At 40.8% G+C, this 13,921-nt stretch overlaps 1 protein-coding gene across 4 annotated transcripts in view; it reads right to left on the minus strand.

Moving 5' to 3' along the window:
* The window catches only part of SIK2 (salt inducible kinase 2), a 59,012-nt gene that overhangs the window by 11,516 nt on the left and 33,575 nt on the right, over window positions 1-13,921 (minus strand). For all 4 annotated transcript variants that reach the window (XM_075521068.1, XM_075521066.1, XM_075521067.1 and 1 more), the window contains 5 exons: window positions 9,102-9,226; window positions 6,803-6,926; window positions 4,511-4,731; window positions 2,852-3,004; window positions 261-425 (listed from right to left, as the gene is read on the minus strand). In XM_075521068.1, coding sequence (XP_075377183.1) covers window positions 261-425; window positions 2,852-3,004; window positions 4,511-4,731; window positions 6,803-6,926; window positions 9,102-9,226 — 788 coding nt within the window. The remainder of the gene's footprint in view (window positions 1-260; window positions 426-2,851; window positions 3,005-4,510; window positions 4,732-6,802; window positions 6,927-9,101; window positions 9,227-13,921) is intronic.

The raw sequence follows: 13,921 nt of genomic DNA on the forward strand, positions 1-13,921 counted from the left end.
TGTCAAGACACAGAAGGCGTACTAAAGTCAATGAAGTGACATTAGTTTGGATTAGCAAATACTCTGGCCCTGACTGCACAGTGCTTTGTGCTAGGACGATGAACTCTACTCTGTCAGAACAAACTGATCTTCAATTAATTATTGAAGAGCTACAGCTACTCTGACTAGCTGTGCTTTTACTAGGCAGTAATTTAAAAGGCAACAATCTTTATTAGCCTTAATGATTTTTGACAAAACAGTAGGGTTATTTTAAGCTGTACCTTTGGTGTCTCAACTCTTTCTTCCTCCATAAATGCTGTCTCTCCCTGGCAGCTGGTTGGAGGGAATGAAAAGGCTTCTGCTCCTGAAGCTGAGGGAAGACCTGGAGACTGCAACAACCTTGCATTTGTTGAATGCAAGTTAACTGAGGGTACCACAGCTTGTGCCTAAAAAAGATTTTAAGAACTCCAAAACCAGAACAATTTTAGGTAGAAAACAACATCCAAAGTAATAAATTAAAAATAGACAATACCTAGCCCATTTCCAAAGCAGGAGAAGTATAAGATTTATTTCCTCATTCTTGATGAATTACATTCTTAGTCTTTAGACTTTAAAAAAAGCACCACCACCCCCCAAAACACACAAACAATTGAAGCTGAGCACTTACTAGCAGTAAAGACAGTGTTTGGGACCCTTTGGTGCCCTCCAACTTCTGACATGCTAGAATTACTTTTTAAACCCCCTTAATATTACTACAAGGCATAGGGCTCGTTTCAATGACTTTTCTAACATGCACTGATTCCTGTAGGAAAAAGCATGAGAAAGAATGGAGCAGGCTAGATCTGAAATAAGATATTTTAACAGAGGGAGCACTGTTGAAGGGAGAGGTATGCCTCAAGGAAGGCAAGCATGGCACAATTAGGAAAACAGTGTTTTTTACTGTTCCTTAACCTTAATTTCATGAAATGCAGTATCCACACAAATTGCCTGTCCAAAAGGAAACAAGCAGCCGTATACAGGAGCCTGTGGTGCCACCATGTGTGAAAACAAATTATCTTGTTAGTCAGGATAACTGCAAGATTGCTTGCAGTCCTAAGGAAAAAGTGGTAATATTGGCTATAAAGTACAGGAATTTAGTACAATAGGGAGCTACCTTCTAAGAGGTTTTTTCTTCCTCCTTGTTCATGTCTCCACCTGCTTTTAATACATCTTATAATTAATAATCTGCTTTCTATCATTAGAACTACTATCTAAGAAAACAGCTGGTTTTAATCTTTGTCAGTTATATTGTTCCTGGACCTATGTTTTCATAGCTGAAGCAATTTGGCTTTCGTTTCAACAGAATCCAAAACCAAATAGTGTCTTGCTGCCTCAAGGGAAAAAGGAACAGCATGGTTGTGACTTCTCCTGGAAGTGGAATCTGGGCACTTGTCCTATACAGCAGCAATACCGTACCTAGGAGGCTGTGAACTTAAGAGAATATTTACTTGAGACCATGATAAATCCGAGTCATCTTAGGCCAAGTCTTTCATGTTTCCAGTTAGGCATTAATAGAAATCAAAAGCTGTACAATGTCTGTGTATCTTCATGAAACAAAAGAACATGTAAAAAAAAAAATCTGAGAATTATTGGAATAAGACACAATAAACTGTAAATGGCCTTCCTTTCTGAAGAAAATTACTAGGGAAGAAGCAGACTGAATAGCCTTAGAGCCTGTGCTGAATCAGTCAGTATAATTGGAGAGGATACTAAGTGGACAGCCTTCCGCAATGGAAGGGCTGGCACCAGATGTAAGGAGCACCCAGAATTGCTCTTGATAAAATACACGTGACATCCTTAAGACCTAAATCAATTAGTCAGTCATCATATTGGCTCTATGAACATAGAGGTTTTGCAGCCGTGCAGCAGTCTCCCATGAAATTGGACTCTTGCTGGGTCACAGGAGGAAAAAGCGGTGCAAATCTTAAAAGAAATTACATTATTTAGGAACAAATCTCTGAGTCGTGAGCCATTGAGAGTCTAATGACAATGATATTTTTACCAGGTACTTAAGATATCACAAAGAATTGGCCATCTTAACCTGATAGGTTGATCCTAGTATTTTATTTGGGGTACCTCTTTACTATTCTCTGCCATGCTTCATTTCATGGGAGACAGAAAGCATAGCTAGAGAACAGCAGGGGAGAAAGTAATTTTATTTTCAACAGGTCCCTTTAGAGTGACTACGTTTATAACACTTATAACACTAAGTAGAGCCTGCATGCATTTAGCCCCCATGCTAGCGCAGCTCTTCATAAATTCAACAGCTCATTTGTCAATCACATTAAAGATACTCCAAGTGTTGCACAGTTTCCAGAAATGGTATTTCTCTAACATTTTAACCCATGACTTCCCAGCAAAAGATTTGAAATTCTCAAAAATGGAAGTGTTCCAATTAGACGCACAAGCACAGTACTTTCCCTTTAACTGGGAAATAAACTGGCAGTTAAGGTTAAACCACACAGATGCCCATTAAAGCCAAAACCATTGTTTGCATTTTGGGCTTCAGAATGCAGTCAACTAACTTCACTTTCTCATTTAAAACTTATCCAGTCCCCTCCAAACCCCTCTTTTTTTGGGGGTGGGGTGGGGGTGGGGAGGAGGCAGCAGGAGCAGTTGTAGGAGGCATGCCAGACAACTGATTTGTCATCATATAGTTCTGACAGGAGGCAAATCCAAAAAAGTCTTTCCAAAATGATGCTGCAAGCCTGCATACTATAGAAATCAGAAAACAGCAATGGATTCTAAGAGAATCTATGTAGAAACACCATTTTGAAAGAGAAGAATGTCTTGCACGGCCTTAAGCCCACCTCTGCTAGGAATGAGACCTCACCTTGGCTACTGTCTGCTCAGCGATGGTGCTTGGCCGTCGCTGACGAGCATCAAGTCTCTGTTCCACAGGGAAGCTACTCCGATGTGATTTGAGTCTTTCCACTAACAAGTAATAGATAGCAGCAAAGTGGTTGTAACTCTTGTTCTGCAGAGACTGAAAAAGAGAAGCACAAAAGTGTGGGTGCAGCCAAATATACATTATCTTTTATGTTCTACAAGGCCAGGAAGGCGAAAGAATTGCCAACTGGGGGGGGGGGGGGGGGGGGGAATTAAGGGGCAGTGGGGTGGGCAAACATTGTTCTGAATTGAGAAAGTTTCAAACCAGAGCACCAGGCAAAGAAAAACATCAACCTTAGTTTAGTGGCAAGCTCACAGGAGTTTGCTATGTTCTGGGCTGCAACAGTACTTGTAGCTAACATTCAGGTGCTGCTCTGAACCCTCAAAGATTTGAACCTGGAGAAGGGACTGAGCTCCAGGACTTCCTGATTATATTGGCTGCTCCAAGTCACTAGAAGCAATGGGGAACTGAACCTCTGCTAAGTAGAGAAACTAGCCTCTTCTAGCAGAAAGTACTCAAACTGCCAACCTCCAACAACGGTTTAAAGTATCAACCATCCTAAAGGAAATGATTGTGTTAACTCCATAGGGATTCTTGGCATTTATGTTTGGTAAGAAGCATGATTTGGGATTGGACACAGATAGTCAACTGCTTACTGCTTTTATGTACCTTTTTGAATTTCATTTTCCACCCTCTTAGAAGTTCAAAATTAATTTACTTGCAATTTAATTCTGATTTCCCCTCCTCTCTCTCCATTTGACAAGTAATTATTTATCCAACCCCACCCAGGAAATCTAACAGTGTGGAACCTAATATGGCTTGTTTATTTAACTTCTGTGCTTAGGAAGCAACTTAGCTAACAAGCAAATCTCTGGAAGTGACCAACTGTAAGCAGGAGCAAGTATCACCATTGTAACAGGCAACCCGATTGGGCTACCATTTTTTACATAGTGCACGCTATATTTCTATGTGTCCTCTAGCTTAAAGCAATTGCAACATCCAATTTTTTGAAATGTGTGCTTTTTTAAACTAAAGTAAATACTTAATACACTGAAAGAACAGTACCTAGTCCTGGAATATGTGACCAGAACACATTATTCTTTTCCATGGGTTCTAATTTGGATTCCTGACACAGAGGAGTATCCTTTCTGTCATGGTGCTGCCTTTTCATTGACTGTTTTCCTCTATGGGCAAAGGATGCCTTGGACTGGAATAGCTGGGTATGGCCGGCCAGCATAAGGCACACAGGTGAAGTTGTCTGTGGGCCTACTGCACAATGTTTTGCCTGCAGTTTGCATAACACAGACACCTTACCTCTGCTAGGGATTATCTTCAGAAAACTTTCTGGAGGGATGTCTCTCCTCTTCCTGATCAGTCTGCTGGCACAGACATCAGTAGGACAGGGAGGCAGCAGCACAGCATGTTTTAAATGTTTGCCCTTGCTAGGATCTGACCAGGTAAAATATACCACCGGTTTTGTTCCTCCCCCCTCAACCGCTGAAATAAAGAATGTTGAAAGCAACTCAAGTAATACATTCTAGTCATAAAAACAAAACAGGAGACCTTCCCCCCAGGGACAAATATTGTTTTAGTCTATTTTACCTCAATAGTTTTCTGTTGGTCTATTCCAAGGCTGTGCATTAGCCGTAAGACCTGCTCATTATACTCTCCAAGGGAAGGCTCATTCTCCTCTCCTGGTGGATAAAGAGTAGGTCTCTGTGCAGGAACTTCTATCAGCATCCACTTGTGCTCCTTAATCTGAGCAATAGTTAACCGTTTAGATGGGTCGAGGACCAACATTCTTCTAATCAGATGTTCACACTCTGTTGGGAAAAAAAAATTACCAACTTGCTAAGTGGTATGTGCATATATTCACTTGAGACTTACCAATACGGAGCATAACAGGAAACTGCCTTCCTTCTACCTAACTTCTGTGCTAAATACATTTCCTGAAGGCTAAAACAATCTCTCAAAACAAGATTAAAAGTCACATTAAGAAGGGCAAAACCCCAACTTCTTTAAATGCATGGTATGACTAACAGTGCCATTCCTTCTACACAGTTCCCACATAAGGGTAATAGTAATATTTAATACCTCTTCGAAGCTGCTTGTGCTGTTCTAAGTACAGTGCTAACATTAACTGATAAAGCTTCAAACAACCTCTGTGAAGTGTGATGGGGAGTAATTAGCGTCCTTCTCCAGCACAGTTTGAAATAGCATGTCCAGGCTCATAAAACAAGGGATTGGCAAAACTAGAGTTAGTGTCTGGATTTTCTTTTTTTTTATTTCCACCCCAGTGGCCACAAAAACAGAGGTAAAAATAATGTCTCTGTTGCTGTGAAGAGCAGCCAGTGGGTCTGCAGGTTTATCTGTTTTAATTCCAGGACCAAAGCACAATCTTTAGGTGCCAGGATAATTCTGAACACACCAAACCATTGCCGCTTTCTGACTACTACATGCTGGACAGCATTAAAGGCATCACATTTTTCTTCAGATCTCAGTTGTTTTTTGGAAGATGAGGGCACGAGAGATAACGTGCGGTTTTTATATGATAGGAAGTCAATGGAAGTTCCTTTAAGGGAGCTTATCAACGTGCCATGCGTTTCTAGCTGACCACAATATGGCTACAGTACAGTTGTTATGAGTCAGTCTATTCAGGTAGTTATGACAAATAGTTTAGAGAGAGATTTCTGGCTATTTATTCCTGTTTATCTCTCTTGTTTTCACACTTCTGCTAAGAGGCACACCCTTCCCCACTCCCCGCATCACGTGATCAGCAAGGGGAGCAGCAAACAGCCTGTGAAACAGCTCATCTACACTGCAGTTACAGCAATGATCGCAACTCAGACAAAGGTACCTGGATCTAGCTCGCATGCCTATGTTAGCAAAGTCGCAGAAAAACAATACGGTTCAGCGCTGGCCGCAAAACGTGCCCCGGAAGCTGAGGGGTTGCTGTGGTACCATAATGGCATTGCTAAAAGCAACCAAGTGCACTACAGCTACACTGTAGTGGCTATTTTCAGAGGTGATGCGCAGGAGTACATGCCACCAGAAAGGAAAAAGGGAAGACCAGAATGTTTTACACCACAGAACCCTTAACAACAGGGATGAAAAACATATTTTTAATTCCCTTTTAAAAAAAAAAAGCTCAGAAAGTAGTATATCAAAAGAGGATTTGATTCAGGAAAGTTGTTTTGAAGTAATCTGATTTAGAGACCCTTTAAGATAGGGAAGCTGAAGGACACCATCAAACCCTGTGTGAAAATGGACCCACTTGTTCTTGTCTGAACAGGCATGAGGGAGAGTGAAACCCAACAGATGGGGCAATTAAGTGAGGTACGGATCTCTCCATCGCATGTGGGAGTGCCAGATACATGACAATAAGAACCTTGCATATGAACTAGTTGTGCGCTTTTTTGCTTTTGTTTAGCAGACGCTGTCAAAAACGAGGAAACACCCAATCCACAACTTAGGTTTGACAGCTATATTGCTCTCAGCATATTTTCCTTCCACATTAAAATGTATATGGCCTTGCAGGATGAAAGCTAATTGCTACACAAATGTGCCTCTCCCCCTGCATCCCCGTGTTTCTGTTCACAGTAGGATGAGAGATCCTTCAACTTCCATTTCGACTCTCTCCCTGCCCCTGGGCACAGCCACACTGCAATCTCCACGCATCGCACAAGGAAAAATGGGTTGGTTTGCCTAGCAGCAGCCTAACTGCAAAGGCATACAGCTCACCTAGGTTTCTTTGTGTTTCCTTGCAAAACGAATAGTCTGCCATACCATAATCTAGTGTGCAGATGCACCACCCTTTGCTACATTGCAACAGAGATTATTCTAGAATTTACTCAAGGTTTACCACACCAAGAGCATAAGAGGACACATTGTTACCTTCTGACATAAAATACGGGATCCTGAACCTTCCTTCAAGTACTCGTTGCCTCAGTGTGGGGAGTGTTGGTCCATCAAAAGGTAATGCTCCACAGACCAAAACATAAAGAACTACCCCCATGCTCTGTAAGAAAGAGGATATTCATTTCATTTTTCAAGCTACAGGCAAAGTCTCTGAGGTTGGCTAGCCAAGTCCTGTCACAGAAAAAATTAAAGTTATGTTCTGCAGAAACAGGAAATTTATACAAAATGAGAGATTTCTGAAGATCCCTAAACATTAAGAACACTCAGCTAACCCAAAATGGCTAGGCTTGCAGTACCTTGTGCTGATAAGCAGGTAAGCTGAAGTGTAATGGGTTAGAGACTCTAGCTGCTAGCAGGAAGCTCCACGCAGATGACTGAATGATACCTGAAAAGTGAGCCCCAACCTCAGGTGAGAATTAGAGATACTTTTTATTAGTCTCAATGTTGTTCAAACAAAAACAAACCTCAAACAGCAGCTGCTCAAAATAAGAAACTGTAACCTTTTACATTTACCAATTTGCTAAAGCCTGGGTAAGAGGCACACTGCTAACTTCATGAGCCGTCAGCTTCAGGGGAACACCAACTACTAATTCTGCACTGCTGTGTGCAGTGCTGAGCATGAGGGTTTATTTAATATGAACAAAAGGAGACAATCTGGGCAAGAGCTCTCCTCCAACTGCCAGACTCATTTTTGAAAGTATGCAAGTTAATTGGCACTGCAAGTGGAAATAGTCTTGCAGTAGATGCCAAAAAAATACAGCGCCACACTAGATGAAATAACCACACCAGACCCTCATGCCAATCAGTTGGCATAGATAGCCACAGCACTGCATTTCTCAAGGGGAAAAAGCAGGCATTCAACATTCATCTTAAAACTTTGTAAGTACACAGAGATTTTAAAATTAAATATATATTTTAAAAAGTCACGTTCTTCTTTCCTTAACCTGCCAAAAGCTGAACTGTGGATTGTTGCATTCCTCCTGCATGCTTAGCACTTTCAGTAGACCTATTCTGCGATTGGATGTTGCAAAGAGATACAGAATCCTTATCTCAGAAGATAACTGAAGATTATGATAATTTTGTCTTAAATATAAACACACTTTATATATTGCACTTTTCTTTGTGGGCAGGCAGATTCTGTTAATGATTTAGGATCTTACATATTTAAAGAATATTTACCAAAGTTCAGAGATTCACTTCTGACATTCAAACAGTGCCTGTGCTACTTGAAACAGTAAGCATAGCTGAGCTCTGCTGTACGTTTATTACTTTATTTTACTTACTAAAGATTCAGAAAGGCTGTAGCCTTTTTTTCTAAAATCTAGCTAGCTACATATATATATGTGTATGTATATAGATACGTGTATACACACAAATATATGTATCTAAAATCACAGTTTTTATTTGTTAATGCAATTAGATTAATTTCAATTAGATTAGCAGCTGAAAGGTGACTTTCCATAAACTGCCCTGTTTGTGTAACAGGCTCTGACCAAAATGTCAGTGCTCGTGTTGTTATGCTATGTGCAATATTATCATTGCAAACCTGATGCCAGAGCAGAGACTGCCAAATTGTCCTGCCTCTGGTTGCTTTAGGATATGAATCCATCATTGTAAGTGCCAGAATACTAAAATTAAAAAACAAACAAAAACCCCAATCAAAACCAAATTAGGAATGAAAAGCAGTCTCTGACAATGCATGAAGGGCGCACAGAACTTCTTCAGTTCATTTTAGTCCCTTTTCCATTGCATACGAATGTGGGTTGCGCTCTCTGTCCTCTTTGATTAGAGTAGAACACATGGAAACACACCGATTCAAAAAACATGCAGCTGCCTGCAGTACAAATGTTTGTGGCACAAATGTGCTTGTTTCCAGCTCAAAGAGCAAAGCAGTCATCATCTCTCCTGTGTTTCAGTGGTCAGAATCCCTTTAACCTCATCAAGAGCTCACAGCCTTAGAAGTTCAAGGCCCACTTAACACAGAAGATACTAAATGCACTGAAAAAAGCAAAGTTCATGCATTCAGTCAGGAGAGCTTTTGCAGGAGCTACGGTTTTTCCTCTAGTGGCCTAACATACACCTACAGTGTACATTTAATAGCCACCTGGATAGGTAACTTCAATTCCATTCAATGTTAAGAGGCATTTTATGACACTCAAGAAATAAAGCTGAAGAGAAACAGCTTGTCTGCAGCTTAAGAAAAATCAAAGATGATTCCTTTGTTCCAGCTTCCTAAAGGTTGACTTGAATCCAGTTAAAAAAAGAGTAATGATACCCAGATATCCAGCTGGGGTCCCTCGTATTGCTGTCCTTCAAAGACTTCTGGGGCTGCATATGGTGGGCTTCCACACCATGTCGTCAGAGGCTCACCACTCTTATAGAAATTTCCAAATCCAAAATCTGTTGAGAAATTAAGGGGAAAGTCACTCCAAACTCCAGTTGTGTGACAAAGAATAATTATATGCATGGACTAGGCCGGAAAGCTCACTTTCATTCATGAAAGGCTCTATCACAAATCCTTTTATCAGTACTCCCACTGAAAATATGTACTGGGATGCTGAATGTCCTTTACCGCTATTTTCATGACAACTACTAATTATTAAAACACTCTGCAAAACTTCACAACCTGTAGGAGTTCTGAGTAAATTTCTACCAGTTTGCTAAATCCAAGTTTATAAACAGCTGTCACTAAAATTCAACAAACTGACAATCATGCATACATATGAGCTTATTTACTTGCCAAGAGGTATCTGAGATTCAGTACTGGATCTGAGATTTCCTGAGTTTTCTTTAGGTGCTCTCTAGCCTTGAATACACAAAAATTTTCGACAACAAAAGCATCAACTTTGGAGATGGGAGGAAGGAACTCTACCAAAAGCAACAAGCATGGGAAAACACAAAGCCTTTTGCTAGGAAGCAAACTCTGCTACTGGGATTGTCTACAGCCCTTTCAATCTACAACTAAAATTTACCTTTCCACAACTAAGCAGTTCTTTTAAATGTTTCTTCTTATGGCTTAATATGGGACCAGATGTGAGTCCCATGGGACTTCAGTATTAGTCACCATTTGTAATAATCCAATAGTGAAAAGCAAAGTGATAACCACTATTGCATAGAGACATGAAGTCAGATAGTCTGATGCAATTTTTGTTTTAGCTTCCCCTGTTGCTGCTCTCTCAGGTTGCATTTTTTTTTTTACTAGAACAATACAGCAAACAACATTAATATTGAGGAAGCTGGCTTAATGACCGAACTGAAACTGATTATTATCAAAATGCAGAATTTCAGGTGGCTGCTACCACTCCCTGGTACTCTGATCTGTAGCTTTCTTGCCTTCCACTCCACTCTTACCAGTGTCTTTGGAGCTCTTCACAGCCCAGATCCTCCAGTTCCTCTTATATCCTGCCATCACTCTCACTCCCTTTGCTTAGTTCATACACCATTTGCTTTAGCATTCTTTACTCTTCCTGCCAGAATCCTAATAGTCCCTCTTACACCCACTATACCCATTCTGAATACAGTCCTTCCATGACGCTCCTCAGTATTGATACACAAGGCTCTTATTCATCCGGCTTTTAATAAAAGCCATTGGAGCACAGTGTTTGGATACACCTGTTCACACCATGAATCAAAATACTTGTTCCACCGAAGTTTAGTGGAGTTTTCTCATGGAATTCAATGAAGCCAACATTTTTCTCTGTTGCTCCCAGCATTATCACTCTGTACTGCTTAGTCCTCTATTCCACTTGCGTTGCAGGTCACCCTGTATGTTCTCTGTGACAACAAATGCTGTTGATACTAAAGCAAAGAAGGAGAGGTTCTCAAGGAGAGCGATCTGATAACAGGCACATATTCTTTGGATTTAAGGCTTTCAGGCAAACTGGCTTCAATTCACTAACTAGTCAGCTGTATCTCTGAAGGAAATACAGAATGAAGCATTGGCAACTGACATGCAAAGACTGTCAAGCACAGCAACATTGTTTATGTTCGTCACTGGTCTACTCCTGTGTGAACAATGATTTAACTGTTCCCTGCCACTTTTTCCACGCTGGAGCAAACTATGCAGTAGAAGGTTACAGAAAGTGTTTCTTTTCTTAAGGTGATAACACTTTCACCCTTGTAGCTAGCCAGGCTTCTGCGGAGTAATACTGCATGCTGGTGTGACTCGAGGAATCCTGTGAAAGTCAACAGTGCTGATAAACAGTAATCAGGCTGTTGATTTAGTACTATCAAGCGCTGAATACCTTAGAGGTATGTTAATACAATGCGGCGCTGATCAGCAGATAGCAAAACTGATAAACACTGTGGTTAGCAGACACAGTACAGGCACTGCTGGTACCACTTCATTTACTTCTATTTGTATAGGTTGTGTTACTCAGAGGGAAGAGCCTGGCTCTCTCATCATACATCCTGAGCTATAAAACCACAAGAGAACCCTCACAATCAAAGCAATACAGAGATATTAAACAAAAACTTACCAGGCTTAGGTAAAGTTAACCTGGAGTTGTTTTACAGAAGCAGTATGGAAATTGAATCAGACTACTTACACTGAGCTTAACAGTAAAGGTATTTGGTTGCTTTTCTAACAGAAGGACACAACAGCTCCAGCAGTTCTTTTAATAGAACTCTTCCTGCAACACACAGCAAAAATGGACATAGGCGGAAGAAGCGGTTTCAGGAATACCAGAAGTGAAGAGGCTTTTAGAGAATTTTATTCTTCTCTCTTCCAAGAGTTTCCTTAGCATGTGATAAAGCATAGCATCATAGAATAGTTTGGGTTGGAAAGGACCTTTAAAAGTCATCTAGTCCAACCTCCCCTGCAATGAGCACAGACGTCTTCAGCTAGATCAGGTTGCTCAGAGCCCCATCCAAGCTGACGTTGAACGTTTCCAGGGATGGGGCATCTACCACCTCTCTGGGCACCTTGTTCCAGTGTTTCACCACCTTCATTGTAAAAAATTTCTTCCTTATATCTAGTCTTAAATCTACCCTCTTTTACTTTAAAACCATTACCCCTTGTCCTGTCACAACAGGCCCTGCTAAAAGGTTTGTCCCCATCTTTCTTGTAAGCCCCCTTTAACTGTTGAAAGGCTGCAATAAGGTCTCCTCGGAACCTTCTCTTCTCCAGGCTGAACAACCCCAACTCTCTCAGCCTGTTGTCATAGAAGAGGTATTCCATCCCTTGGATCACTTTTGTGGTTCCTTCTGCAACTGCTTCCACTGGTAAGACATACCACCTACTGCTTTAACACCTATACATGAACCTGCAGGAATGTTTTTGCCTTTTGAGGTTCCTGCTCTCTGTCAAACTTGGTTACGGGCAAGCAACAGGTTCAAAAGTTATCTGGGAAACATACACAAAGAGCATGACCTCATAGGCCTTTTGGCTGTTTTCATTAATTCTTTTAACTACGAGGTCACTAAAAATTTCAGCAAGAAATCTACAAGACTTAGAAAGAGATTCCAAGTCTTTGTGTACCACTGGTTAATTCTTACTACGACGACTACCTCTTTAAATACCTTCCTCACCTCTGCTTCCTTACTGCATCGCACTGCTGACTCTCCATTGCTTTAAACAGTACCACTCATATAAGCAGGTATTTTTAGTTGTCTTTAATGGAATGCACTAATTAGGAATAATAGAGAATCAAGACTATGCAACCATACAGCTCTCAGTATGGAAATCTCTACACTGGGTAACATGCACTGTAAGGTAATAAAAACAGTCACTATTCCATGTAGCAGCAGTATTACTGGGGGACATTCATAATATAAACTGGCCTTTTTTTACATACCTTGTGTTGGTGGTCCATTTGATTCAGGTAAGCAACTGGTAACTGTAGATCAGCCACAGTTATATATACAAAATCAATGTTATTCTGTCCTCATTTTATCCTTCCTTTTTCTAAAACTCACTTGTGGTAATCTTGAAGGAACAGCTAGATACAGCCATATAAGTGTCTAACCTCACTTAGACCAGTTCTCAGTGGTGTTCTTCCACAAAAAATGCATCTTTAAAATTATTCTGCAACATGCATAAAGCAGCTCCGTGTGTTTTACAGGTGAGGACACTGGAACAGAGAAGTTAGTAGACTAGCCCAAATTCAAGTAACAAATCAGTGACTGACCCAGACCAGGGCTAAGCATCACTGAAGTGCCTGGTCATTCTCTAAACAGCAAATAGAAACCAGTGACTCTCTGCTGAAGACTTTTGCCTCAACGTTTCCACAGCCTGAAATTCGATACTGTAATTCTGCTGTAAGCTTTCTGCCACCTTTAACGTACATCACATGCTCTGGGCACATCTCAGTCCAGTGACCCAAATACATCAGGGTATAAGGGGAAGCAGTAAATCTCATTTCCTTTTGTAAACATTGGCCTTATGTGTTTTTCCTGCAGTTGTAACTATGCAGTCCAATACGCTGCACATAATTCGTCACTGTCTCAACAACTGATCAGAAATTGCCTTTTCTTTTAAATAAACTAGTCATTCTGTGAATTCTTATTACAGAGATTTCTGAATTTGCTATCGTAAGAGATCAAGTCTAAAAATAAGCAGGATACTCCTATCTGGCTAGTCCATGATTGGATGATAAAGATACTGGCTTAATTATCAGCAGCAGCAAGGTCGTATTGAAAACATAGGAAAATGGGCTGCATCTACTTTCAACTACCTGACCACACACCTGAAACTTCTAGGTCTAACCCAAAGCTGCCAAAAGACTGCTCTTTATTTGTCTAGACCCCTTAAAGAAACTAGGCCAGGGGCTGAGCCCATTACAGATAATTCCATACTGGGTCATCAAAAACTTTTCCCAGGTTGCACTAACCCTGCAATTATCCACCCAGGAAAACCTCTAATTTGGATCTGCAGGTACTCTGAAAACTCATTCTTGCTTCATAGACAGATGGGCAGGTAACTGCTCTGGCTCCTTGTACACTCCAGGTAAAGTCCACTAACTCTGCTGCAATGACAAGAGCTAAATATCTCTGGTGCCAACAACTCCCAAGCCATTCTTGTAATTCCTCTTGCAGAAAAAAGTATCTGATCTTTATCTGTCCTGGAAGTGATCCCAAAGCGCCTCAGTGCAGCTA

This window comes from Mycteria americana, chromosome 19 (assembly GCF_035582795.1).
Source record: "Mycteria americana isolate JAX WOST 10 ecotype Jacksonville Zoo and Gardens chromosome 19, USCA_MyAme_1.0, whole genome shotgun sequence".
Classification (NCBI taxonomy): Eukaryota; Metazoa; Chordata; class Aves; order Ciconiiformes; family Ciconiidae; genus Mycteria; species Mycteria americana.